The sequence below is a fragment of the Symphalangus syndactylus genome, chromosome 4, assembly GCF_028878055.3.
Source record: "Symphalangus syndactylus isolate Jambi chromosome 4, NHGRI_mSymSyn1-v2.1_pri, whole genome shotgun sequence".
NCBI lineage: Eukaryota > Metazoa > Chordata > Mammalia > Primates > Hylobatidae > Symphalangus > Symphalangus syndactylus.
Window position 1 is genome coordinate 14490049 of NC_072426.2, and position 12879 is coordinate 14502927.

The following is a 12879-nucleotide window of genomic DNA, read 5'->3' on the forward strand; positions in this document are numbered from 1 at the left end:
TGTCACGCCCCCACTTCTAATCTTTCTTGTCTTATAAGGAGACCCTCATCTGTCTCACCGTGCTTTACCTTTGGCTGTGTGCTTCCAGAGTGTATTCATGCTTCCATTGTATACATACCATTTTGTATTTTAATGCTTAATCGACTTCCTCACTGGACTCGGCCCCAGTACGTTTTGTTCCCCTTTGTATCTCTGGGATACTAGGTATGCAAGAAACATTTGACATCTGAGTAATTGCTGTATTTCTTTAAATGCATGTGTTATAGGTACCTGTCTATTGCACTAAGACTGGTGTAAAACATTTGCACCACAAGGCTCAAGAGTTTGACATTGGAGTTTATTTTGAAGCAAATGGGCATGGCACTGTAAGTTCTTTTAATTACTGTTGGCCTTAGCTGGTACTTTTCTTTATGATGAGACTTCTGTATCTGGGAGGTAATAATAGGTTAATATTGTACTTTGTTGAAATAATTGGATGTGACAAAAAGATCCTTTGGTTATCTTATATATTGATGTATTATGAAACTGTGATTCTCTTTTACATGGTAATGATTCTTCTTTGAATGTGAGGAGATATAATAAGGTGTTTTGAATAGTTTTGTAAAATTTACAGTTCTTAATTTTGTAATAAGCATGTTGTCTATGCATTTTCCGGCTGGCTATAGGAGGGGAAAAGAAAAATTCAGTCGCTATGGTGAATTGCAAAGTGTTGGAAAGTTGATAATTAGTAAGAAATGAAAATGAATTTAAGGTTAACTAGTGATAGGCATAAAATGTTTCAATTTACATTTTACATAAAATTACATTTTAAAGTGTATAATTTAGTTTTTTGTAGATTCATAATGTTCAGAATATTTTTAAAATGTTTTTATACTCATCTCATTTAATGAATGCACTTGAGGTGGCTATCAGAACATTTGAATCTAAGCCAAATCATTTTCCTCATTAATTTAAAATTGGCTTTTGGAGGGCATAAATATAAAAAGGGGAAAAATAAGTTCCTACAAAATGCAATTAAGATACAACTTTAGTGATCGAATGGAGAAGTTGGTAAATTATTTTCTGAAGGGTAGACAGTAAATATTTTTGGATTTTCAGGCCATAAGGTCTCTGTTACAGTTGCTCAACTCTGCTGATCTAGCTTAAATGAATGTGTGGTTGTGTTCCAGTAAAACTTTACAAAAACAGGTGACTAGCCTGTGCCTTATTTTATCAAGAAAAATGTATTTCATGAAGTAATTGAGCATAGTATGCTAATCTTGCTCAGTATTAGGCCTCTAGAAGGCAATAAAAAAAGATGGGTATTTCCAAATGAGGTAAGACTCTTGAGGAGCATGATGAATTATATATTGTAATGACTATCCATGACATTAGTTGCCATATTTTGATGAATACTATGAACTCTTAATTTTGCCTAGCTCATCCCCTTAAGTTTTAGAATAAAACTGTACTAGCTGCAATGAATTATATCCTTCAAAGTAAAAAGGATACAGACAGGCTCTAAGTAACCTGGTTGCACAGAAATGATTTAGCTGGTTAAAGGAAAAACATGAACTTACTGTGTGTGTTCGCCTCTTGTCAAGGTGGTATTTTCTTTGTAATCAGATGTTTAAATTTTTATAACCAGTTATATAATCCACAAATAAAATTTTTCCCCTAGTACTATCCTCTGGGTTTTAATGTGATCTTACATTATTTTCATACATTCTAAGGCTGCCACTATTTTTCCCCTCAGTTTCTGCAGATTGACTAGGAGGGAAAGGTGGGTTAGCTAGAATAATAGTACTTATGACTAGGCTTTGGACAGTGTTTTGAGACTGATTTTATATGCTTTTGCTGCAGGCACTGTTTAGTACAGCTGTTGAAATGAAGATAAAACAATCAGCAGAACAATTGGAAGATAAGAAAAGAAAAGCTGCTAAGATGCTTGAAAACATTATTGACTTGTTTAACCAGGTCAGAACTGATGGGGTAGTGGACTCTTGGTTACCTTTACATTATTCAGAAGATGGACAGAACAGAGTGTGGGTGCATGCAAAATTAAAGTGGAGACGTCCTGGCCTGGTGGCTTCCTTCCAATAGTGGTATATTCAGTTGAGATTTATAATGAAATGGAATGACAGAACATTTTTTAATATGCTTCCCTTCCCCTACATCTTATGATGGAAATTTTCAAGTATATTGGGTAGCTTCTACTTAGGATTACAGATTCAGCTACTCAGTGTATACATACATATTACTATTTTTTTTTTTAACCAAACCTCGAGGAAATTAAGTAAAAATAACTGGTTGTCAGGCTGGGCATGGTGGCTCATGCCTGTAATCCCAGCACTTTGGGAGGCCAAGGAGGGCGGATCATGAGGTCGAGACCATCCTGGCTAACAGGATGAAACCTCATCTCTACTAAAAATACAAAAAATTAGCCGGGCATGGTGGCGGGCACCTGTAGTCCCAGCTACTCGGGAGGCTGAGGCAGGAGCATGGTGTGAACCCGGGAGGCAGAGCTTGCAGTGAGCCGAGATCATGCCACTGCACTCCAGCCTGGGTGACAGAGCGAGACTCTGTCTCAAAAACAAACAAAGAAAAAAATAACTGGTTGTCTCATCGACAAAGGACATACATGTGGGTTAGTTGGGGTTGGAGTGTCGTTTGGCTATGAAAAAGCAGTACTCAGGGTAGAGGAAAGCGATTCAATTATTTGAGTGTCTTGTACACATTGGACACTTTATGTACCTTACTGTGTAATCCTTACAGTAACACAGGGAGAGAGGTGTTACTGTAATTTCCATTTTATAAGAAACAGATTTATCTTCAGTTATACCTTATACCAAAGCTCATATTTCTCCATTTTACCTTGATGCTTTCTATCATTGTGGGGGTAATATCTCAAAAGGGATCTAATTATAAAGAAAAATGAGTGTGGAATGTTAGGCTGAGCCTTAGAGTTATCCAGTCTAATTTCATTTTATAGATAAGAAGCACTAAAGGCAGGTTTCTCAAGAGCTAGTTTCAGTGTTCTTTGTCATACCTTTCATTGTCTTCCATGGAGATCTTCACCTCATCGTTCATATTTATCCATCCACAAAAACACTTCATTTAAACATGCTGCATGTGAGAAAGCACATGATATAGGCTGAGTATCCCTCATCCAAAATGCGTGGGACTAGAAGTGTTTTGGGTTCCAGATTCACTGGATTTTGGGATATTTGCATATATATAATGTGACATCTTGGGGATGGCACTCAAGTCGAAAACACTAAATTCTTTTGTTTCATGTATGTTACATAAGATTAAAGGTGGTTTTATAGAATACTGTAAATTTAGTGCATGAAACAAAGTCTGTGTCTACTGAACCATCAGAAAGCAAAGGTGTCACTCTCTCAGCCGCCCATTGGACAATCTTTGGTTGTTTGGCATCACCATCATTCCTGACTCTGAATTTATAGGCTATCAATCAATAAGCAATCTTTTTTTACACTTATTCACACACAAGTATTTTAATAGTAAAAAATATGATACATATCTGGCATGCATGGAAATGATATATCACAGCTGAAGGAGGCTGAGAGGGTCTCCCTTTGGGATGCTGAATGAACTGTAGGCCTGCCTTTAGTGGGTTTTCTGTTGTTGTTTTGTTTTGAGATGGAGTCTCGCTCTGTTGCCCAGGCTGGAGTGCAGTGGCACAATCTTGGCCTACTGCAACCTCTGCCTCCTGGGCTCAAGCAATTCTTCTGCCTCAGCCTCCCGAGTAGATGGGATTACAGGCACCCACTACCACACCTAGCTCATTTTTGTATTTTTAGTAGAGATGGAGTTTTACCATGTTGGCCAGGCTGGTTTCAAATTCCTGACAGTGACGTCAGGAGTGCATTTGTTTTTTATTAAGAGACAAGGTCTTGCTATGTTGCCGAGGCTGGAGTGCATTGGCTGTTCACAGGCATTATCACAGCACACTGCAGCCTCAAACTCCTAGCTTCAAGTAATCATCCCATCTCAGCCTCTCCCGAGTAGCTGGGACTGTGGGTGTATGCCACCACCCCTGGCCATTGTATACCCACATTTTGACCAGTCACAGGAGGCCAGGTGTGGAATTTTTCACTTGTGATTATTTTAGCACTCACTCAGCATGTTTCAGATTCAGGATGTTCAACCTGTACTGTGATTGGTTTTCTAAGAAAAAAACATCCATTTCCAAGATTTGCTTGTGTTAAGTGGTTTCTTCCATTTGTTTCCCCATTTGCAGGCAGCTGGTGATGCTATTTCTGACATGCTGGTGATTGAGGCAATCTTGGCTCTGAAGGGCTTGACTGTACAACAGTGGGATGCTCTCTATACAGATCTTCCAAACAGACAACTTAAAGTTCAGGTGTGAGAGAAACTTTAAAATAACTTTTCTGAATATTAGCTAAGTAAAACCTATTATCCTAATTAATTCTCACTATATCTCACTGAGAAGTGTTTCCTATTTCATTCTGTACATACACACATGATACACAGAAAATAAGGCCTTGTGGGCCAGGTGCAGTGGCTCGTGGCTCATGCCTATAATCCCAGCACTCTGGGAGGCCAGAGTGGGAGGATCATGAGGTCAAGGGATTGAGACCAGCCTGGCCAACATGGTAAAACCCTGTCTCTACTAAAAATACAAAAATTAGCTGGGCATGCTGGCGCACACCTGTAGTCCCAGCTACTCGGGAGGCTGAGGCAGGAGAATTGCTTGAACCTGGGAGGCAGAGGTTGCAGTGAGCCGAGATCACGCCGTTGCACTCCGGCCTGGCGACAGAGCGAGACTCCGTCTCAAAAAAAAAAAAAAAAAAAAAGGCCTTATGATATCTAACTGTATTCTCTTACAGCTGAAAAAAAAATTATAGAATAACTAAGTTTCATTTACTTAACATTCTATTGTTTAAGAAGTATTTGGTTTCCAACTTTATTATATAATAAATATGAATGACGGCATCACTTTTTTAAAGAGATTTTATTGTGGAGAATTAAAAATCGATATAAATGTAGAGAAACAACGTAATGAACTTTTGTGTACCCAGCTTCAACAGATTTCAATTATTGCCCTATACATTCTTCATACCCCCTTCCAATACTCTTTTGTATATTTTATTTAGAGACGAGATCTCACTATGTTGCCCAGGCTGGTCTTGAACTCCTGAGCTCAGATGATCCTTCTCCCTTGGCCTCCCAAAGTGCTAGGATTACAGGTGTGAGCCACTGCACCTGGCCCCAACATTATTTTGAAGCAAAACTCAGATCCCCTGTCATTTCAAGTGAAAGTACTTACTCAGCATTATGTTTAGTTCACAGAGTACTTCCTGAGGGTGAGAATTCAGATAAATTGCTAATTGATTTCTGTACATGTTTATGCCATTTTACACATTCACCAACAGAATTTGGGAAAGACAATTGGAGGTACTAAAGCCACAGTTCACAGAAATGGCTGTTGATTGTTGAGATTATTTTTGGCATGTTTAAGAGATTCTTATCGGTCTTCTTATATAATGGGCTACCACTTATCCTGTTCTTATGTGTGATATGGGACTTAAAATCATATCGTATTTACTGGCCATTATCTTAGTGGTAACTAAGCATTTGTGGAAATATTTTTTGCCAAAGGTAATTCTTTATAGACTGAAGAAAAAGAGAAAAGTTGTACAAATGTTGAAATTAATTACCCTGACCTTGGAGAAACAGAAGTTTTAATGTAATTTTATATTTAGTCTGGCACTTTTCGTAGAGTGTATGCTTAACAGGTTAAGCTTCTGAAAGGAAGTGTCATAGAGTAACAAATATGAAATGCTTGCACTTAGGTTGCAGACAGGAGAGTTATTAGCACTACCAATGCTGAAAGACAAGCAGTTACACCCCCAGGATTACAGGAGGCAATCAATGACCTGGTGAAGAAGTACAAGCTTTCTCGAGCTTTTGTCCGGCCCTCTGGTACAGAAGATGTCGTCCGAGTATATGCAGAAGCAGATTCACAAGTAAGCTGGGATAGTTCTATTGAAAAAGAGCCTAACGTTAGGTGATGGGGAGGCAAACTATTTTCATAGCTTTTAGAATCTCACTATGATGATTAAGGCTTTATTTTGTTGAGCCTTTTAGGTTCACGTTAAGACTACAAAATTATTTTCACCAGCAGTAATTATACAATTTAACAAAATTAGACCCACTTAGTTTATTTCCCCAAATATTTTTGACTTATTCTAGACTTCCTGAAAGTGTCATATTTTTAACCATGGCAGGAATAACTAATAAATACTTAGTTTATGCACTATAAGGTAGATGATCCTTTTCTTTTAAAAATATAATCTTGTGACATGAAAACAACCAGCTTTGTAGTTCATTTCTAAGTCAACTGATAGCATTCTGGACTCTTGGTTTGTTTTTCAAAATATTTCCTTTAAATGACAGCCTTACTCTGTGCCTGTTTCCCTGATAGGGGTCAAGACTTGTGGTCTGGATTTTTATTATTTGGCCTCTTCACATACTCCTTAAAGTGTCTGCAAAGCCAGGGCAGAGTACAGTGAGTGCACTGAATAGGGAATCAGGAGGAGACATTTGGCAGCTTTCTTGCAGAAGCTTAAGCCATCTCAGAGTCTAATGAATATCCATGATGGATGAGGAGATGGCAACAGAGGTGGTAATACTTACTATTAGGCCAATTGTGGACTAAGATTTTATTGAATTTTTTCAGTTGTGGAATGAGAGCTATTTTTATAATCTGAATTGATTAAAAACTTACCTTATCCTAGAAGAATTTGGTCTGTTTTCCATTTATTTAAGGGCTTTGGAATTTGTTACTGAAAGATGAAAAAAGGTTTTCATTAGAATTTGTTAGTGAAACAAAATCAAGAATCACCCCTCTCTTCCCCAGAGTTCCAAGTAACATGGTCTTCCCCATGTTAGACACATGCTATGTCTTTCTCATCTAATCTCTTTTAATGTAATTTGCAGGAAAGTGCAGATCACCTTGCACATGAAGTGAGCTTGGCAGTATTTCAGCTGGCTGGAGGAATTGGAGAAAGACCCCAACCAGGTTTCTGAAGATAATTTTCATATTCCTGAGAAACTGGACTTTTTACAAGTCTTTACAAAACTGTCAATAATAATGGCAGTACTAAGAGATTTATAATCATAATGTTTACAATGCAGCCTACTGGATTGTCTCTAGATCTGTTTTTCTTAAACACTACCAGAATAATTCTTTATAAGTAGGTAAGCCTTACACTTGTTAAAGAAATTTACCTCTAATTTCAGTCTCACTAATGTAAAATACTGGGACTTAAGTATACAATTCAATCACTAACTGTACAGTTTTATGTGGGGAATAATTCATGCAGGCTACTGGAAAATTAAATCTTATTACCAACTCCTTGTGGTATCTTTGCCATCACCATCACATGAGCAAGATGTGTTTTGCAGCATTCCTGATACAAATGGAGATGGCAGAGAAGACTTTATACAACCAGTTTCTCCATTGCAGAGTCTTAAGAAAGATTATTAGACGACTCACCTATATGACTAATGCCATCAGGAACTCAGAGGTATGAACAGGGGGTTGCCCATCCCTCTTCTCTGCTGAGGTGGAGAAGCTCGTGCAATACTTATAAGGATGCATGGTCCAGCCTTCAGTTATTCTTCACTGCTCTTGGTGGAGGTATGTGGGAGAAAAACTAATTATAATACGTTTCCCAGCCTCTGATGGAGAAGGAACACCACTCTGATACCAGAACATGGTTAATAAGGAAAAGAGAAAAATCCCCAACCAATCTTAATCAATCAAACCAAGCCTGAAACCAATGGAAAAAAAAATGGGTAGTGTATATTTTGCAGGTTTAAGACAACTCAGGACAATAAAAACAATGGACTTTACATGTGTGTATATATATAGCTCTCTTAGGCACCATAATCAGTATGAGCCAACAATATTTAAACTTGATTCAGGCCACATTCAGACATTTGCTCTTATATACAAATATTTAAATTAAATACAACCTGAAATGTGTTCTGTTACATACAAAAAAGGAAAAACTATACAACGCAGAGCAGTGTGTGTGTTTTAAATAATTACATTTACATGTAAGCTAAATGGAACCACCAGTGGTGCTCAAGTTTTTATCATCCCTTCCAGAAAATCTTTTTCTACCATCTCTTCTATTTTTTGCCTGGCTTTGCTGGAACATGGTTTGTGGTTCTCCAGTTTCATGTCCTTATTAGGGAAGGCATTTGAGTAGAGGATAGGACTCCCTGAGTGTCCTCCACATCGGCTTGTGACTTTGCTGTTGAAGACTTGACTGAGCACATTGAAGAACGGCAGAAGCTGCTCCATACTGCGCACAGTGCAGATGGTGAGCAGCAAGTGCCCTGGCTCCCAACCCAATGTTCTCCCTGAGTTGTCTTCCTCTGGATTTTTCTGCAGAAAACAAAACGTGAACTGGTATTAATACAACAGACAATGTGGTATGTTAGAAAAATTAAAAAGATATAACCTTTGGCAATTGGTCAAGAAATGAATACAAATGACATTAAGTTTCTACTCCTGACCTGATCAAAACCCTTGGTGCTTCTGAGACCTTTTACTGCCATTTATTAGTTTTATATGGAGCAGTCTAACACTGTAGGAATAGTTCCTAACTAGAATGCGCAGATAAGCTTAGTTAACAGAAATAGCTTTGAACAGGAATAGAGTCAAACATAAAAGTTTTATGTTGTGCTTTGTATTTACTCAAAAAGCTCCCAGGTTTCTGAACCCTCACTACTGTAACCAAGGACTGGGTCACAAAATTACTACAAAAAAAAGGAACAAAGTGTTTTATACATTTCATAATATATCCCCTTTTATTATAATTAGTTAATTCCCTTTTATCTAAATGGCCTAAATTTGCCATGATGGTGGCAGTGTCCAGAGTGAATAATTACTGTCAGTACTGCATCACAGAGAAAGGAAGGGGTCCCTCAGGCAAAGTGAATAATTACTGTCAGTACTGCATCACAGAGAAAGGTACTGTCAGTACTGCACCACAGAGGAAGGAAGGGGTCCCTCAGGAGAGACACTGCTGTCTCCTTCTGGGTTGTGCTAAACAACACAGGGAGGAAAGCTGGACCTGGAGTCAAAGGAATTGAGTTAGTGTGCTGGCTCTGCCATACTTACGGCATCCTTGGGCGAGATACACAAAGGTTCCTCACTTATAAAATGGGACAGTCTAAAACTACCTTTTAGTAGAGAAGTCAAATGAGAAGGTATGTGAAAACTCTGTCAACTAAATATAAAGACAATCTGTGTATTAAGAGGCTAGTTTGAGAAGCCACCTGAATTACACAAACACAGCTACAGATATTCTGTCTAGAGAAAGACATGAGAGAACTGAGGTTGGTTGAACTTGGGCAGAATCACAGATACAATACCACACTAAATAAAGATAATGAAAATAAGCAATGAACTAGACAGAAGAAATCATGAAGACTTAAGCAGAATTACAATCTGTCATATTAACAAATGGAGTTTTTGCCTTCTAAGATCAGATGTTGCTCCGAAACTTTCATTGTTTACCTAATAATTTAATATCACTAGTTTCCTAGTGGGTCAAGCAGATGCAAAATCCAGCTTATTTTCTTCTATGTGCTCTCAAGCTTATTGCTTATTTTAAAGTAAAATCCTGAAAAAGGAAAATACTACGTTGGTGCAAACGTAATTGCGGTTTTTGCATTGTTGAAATTTGCCGTTTTATATTGGAATACATTCTTAAATAAATGTGGTTATGTTATACATCATTTTAAGCACATTTCTCACTTTTTTTTTGCTAATGACTTATTACTTGCTGTTGATTTTAGACTATGGAAATGATGTTAGACAAAAATCAAATTTAGCGATTTTCTGAGTTCAAAATAGGTTATAAAGCAGCAGAGACAACAGGCAACATCAACAATGCATTTGGCCCAGGAAGTGCTAATGAACATACAGTGCCGTGATGGTTCAACAAGTTTTGCAAAGGAGACTAGAGCCTTGAAGATGAGGAGTGCAGTGGCCAGTCATCGGAAACTGATGATGACCACTTGAGAGCATCATCGAAGCTGATCCTCTTACAACTATAAGAGAGCTGCCCAAGAACTCAATGTTGACCATTTTATGGTCGTTCAGCATTTGAAGCAAATTGGAAAGGTGAAAAAGCTCAATAAATGGGTGCCTCATGAGCTGAGTGAAAAATAAAAAAAATCGTCATTTTGAAGTATCATCTTCTTTATGCAACAATAATGAACCATTTCTCGATCGGATTGTGACGTGTGCCAAAAGGTGGATTTTATACGACAACTGGTGATGACCAGCTCAGTGGCTGGACTGAGAAGAAGCTCCAAAGCACTTCCCAAAGCCAAACTTGCTCCAAAAAATGGTCATGGTCATTGTTTGGTGGTTTGCTGCTGGTCTGATCCACTATAGCTTTCTGAATCCAGGTGAAACCATTACATCTGATAAGTATGCTCAGCAAATCAATGAGATGCACCAGAAACTGCAATGCCTGCACCCGGCATTGGCCACCAGAAAGGGCCCAATGCTTTTCCACGACAACACTGGGCCGCACATCGCACAACCAATGCTTCAAAAGTTGAACTAATTGGGCTATGAAGTTTTGCCTCATCTGCCATATTCACCTGACCTCTTGCCAACAAACTACCACTTCTTTAGGCATCTCAGCAACGTTTTGCAGGGAAATTGCTTCCACAAGTAGCAGAATGCAGAAAATGCTTTCCAAGAGTTCGTCAAATTTGGAAACATGGATTTTTATGCTACAGGAATAAACAAACTTATTTCTCATTGGCAAAAATGTGTTGATTGTAATGGTTCCTACTTTGATTAATAAAGATATGTGTGAACCTAGTTACAATGACTTAAAATTCATGGTCCCAAACCGCAATTACTTTTGCACCAAACTAAAAGTATAAGTTAAAATGGAAGAGTCCAGGAGCAAACCAAGAAAAGATCACCTACTTCTTCATCTCTGGTCAAAAACAAACCAAAAAACTTAACAGCTATCACTTAAGTTTGCTTCCTAGCAATTATTTAGCTTCCAGTCTAGATTATAGGATATATAAAACTATCTTTCTTTCTCAACTATGACACTGGCACCAATGAGAGTCCTGTGACTGACTTTCACATTTCCACCATTACTCAATTACTGGTACCATACCACCTCTAATCCCCTAAATCAAACTGCAATTCAACAATAAAGGGCGTACAGACATGACTTTGTCCTGAAGGAAAATGAATATCCTTGTACCCTCTATATAGCTAACTTCCAAATGTAAGAGAACGATGGGGTAACCTTTTGTTTATATTCCTACCAAGATGAGCCTTTAAGAGAGGGACTTTTATTAAGCTCTTGACCAAGAAGAATACACTTGATTCAGAGTTTCTGATGCTCTTAATCAGAACTATATGTATTGTTTCAATATTAAATAAAGTCAAACGTTTCCATACAAATGATTTCTCCTTTGACTTCACCAGTCTAAACTTCAAAAAAGACTTCCTTCCTGTTTACCTCCCTTGTACTTGTTGACATTCAGACCTGGGTTTGTGTCTCAGTATTTGGCAACTTTTGCTGCCATAGCATAAGCATGAAACAGCCACCCTCACCTGATGCTTGGCCATCTCCAATCCCTCCAAAATCACTGTCTTAAAGTCCTCCTCCTTGTCCTGTGGAAGGAAAGAGGAGAACTCACAGCCTTTGTTCCAGTGAAAAGTATGCCTGGCCATGAAGACCTTGTTTAAGGTGATCTGGATGGGAAGATGCCTTTCAATCAAAATAGTTTTCTTATTCTGTGGGACAAATTTTGGGCAAAAGACTGTCATATTTATTATTTAGATAAAGGAGAGGGGACTTACAAAAATTCTCATTACTAATGAAATGCAGGCATAACAGAAAAGGACATGTGCCTGGGGTCATATTTGCTTCTGGATTTGTCATGATTACTTGCCCAAACTCTGAGATATCAAAGTGAAAGTACCAAAGTCCTACCCTGAACTCAGGACCCAGCTTACATCCTCATCTCTGTCCTTTTATTAAGCCCCTACAGAAGCAACTAGGAATTTAAGTCAAGTTTTCTCATGTAAATTCCTTCCAGCAAAACCTCTTTAATCACTTTCTTCATTCCATTTCTATAGTTATGGAATTCAGTTTAAGAGCTGCTGCCTGATTAGGAGGACTTCAGAAGACTGGAAAATTTCTGAGCACTCAAAGCACACACTGCATACTAGATCTCACCAAACAACCTAGATCACTCCCAAATTGTACAATTTGATTTTGAAATTTGTTCAATGTAAAAGAAAATTTGACAAAAGGTTAATAACAAAGGCCCAATGGTGAGCGTACCAGTTTCATTGCTGGTAGGTTCTTGGGCAAAGATCTGTAATAAATTAGCATGATGCATACTGAAAGATAAAAAGTATGTAAGACACAATATTTTACAAATTTTATTTTCCTACACTTTTTAATGGTATATGTTCTAAGTAAATTCCCACTTTTCCCCTTAAATAATTTATCTAAGAAGATGCTTTATTTTAAAGAGTCATAAAGCCAGTTTAATTCTGAGCACTGTTTTAAAAACTGCAGGTAGGGGGGGTCTTGCAATCTGTACTCAGCATCATCACTGTGAACTACAAAAAGGAAAATATGTTAAGGGCAAGAACTGTTTTGTGAAACTTTAGATTCGGTTATATAGCTGTACTGGATCAGGATAAGGAACACATTTCGGAATGAAGGTTATAATCAAAAAGTGAAAAATACTTAAAAAATGAATTCTAGCATATATATTTTATTTCATATAAACAGAATGAATGCTAATGATTATTTCCTTTATTCTGATCGAGGTCTA

At 37.8% G+C, this 12879-nt stretch overlaps 2 protein-coding genes across 19 annotated transcripts in view; one reads left to right on the forward strand and one right to left on the reverse strand.

Annotated features, from left to right (window-relative positions):
* Window positions 1-11488, forward strand: part of PGM3 (phosphoglucomutase 3) — a 29418-nt gene extending 17930 nt beyond the window's left edge. For 2 of the 4 annotated variants that reach the window (XM_063637831.1, XM_055274146.2), the window contains exons 9-14: window positions 267-365; window positions 1843-1956; window positions 4244-4366; window positions 5820-5993; window positions 6967-7048; window positions 9902-11488. In XM_063637831.1, the coding sequence (XP_063493901.1) occupies window positions 267-365; window positions 1843-1956; window positions 4244-4366; window positions 5820-5993; window positions 6967-7048; window positions 9902-9981 (672 nt within the window). In that variant the 3' untranslated portion in view covers window positions 9982-11488. Of the gene's footprint in view, window positions 1-266; window positions 366-1842; window positions 1957-4243; window positions 4367-5819; window positions 5998-6966; window positions 7382-9901 lie in introns of those variants that run through there. The other 2 variants (XM_063637832.1, XM_055274149.2) reach the window with 2 other exon arrangements.
* The window catches only part of DOP1A (DOP1 leucine zipper like protein A), a 105190-nt gene continuing 100125 nt past the window's right edge, over window positions 7815-12879 (reverse strand). For 8 of the 15 annotated variants that reach the window (XM_063637827.1, XM_055274135.2, XM_063637821.1 and 5 more), the window contains 2 exons: window positions 11642-11701; window positions 7815-8425 (listed from right to left, as the gene is read on the reverse strand). In XM_063637827.1, coding sequence (XP_063493897.1) covers window positions 8120-8425; window positions 11642-11701 — 366 coding nt within the window. In that variant the 3' untranslated portion in view covers window positions 7815-8119. The remainder of the gene's footprint in view (window positions 8426-11641; window positions 11702-12879) is intronic. The other 7 variants (XM_055274140.2, XM_055274143.2, XM_055274138.2 and 4 more) reach the window with 1 other exon arrangement.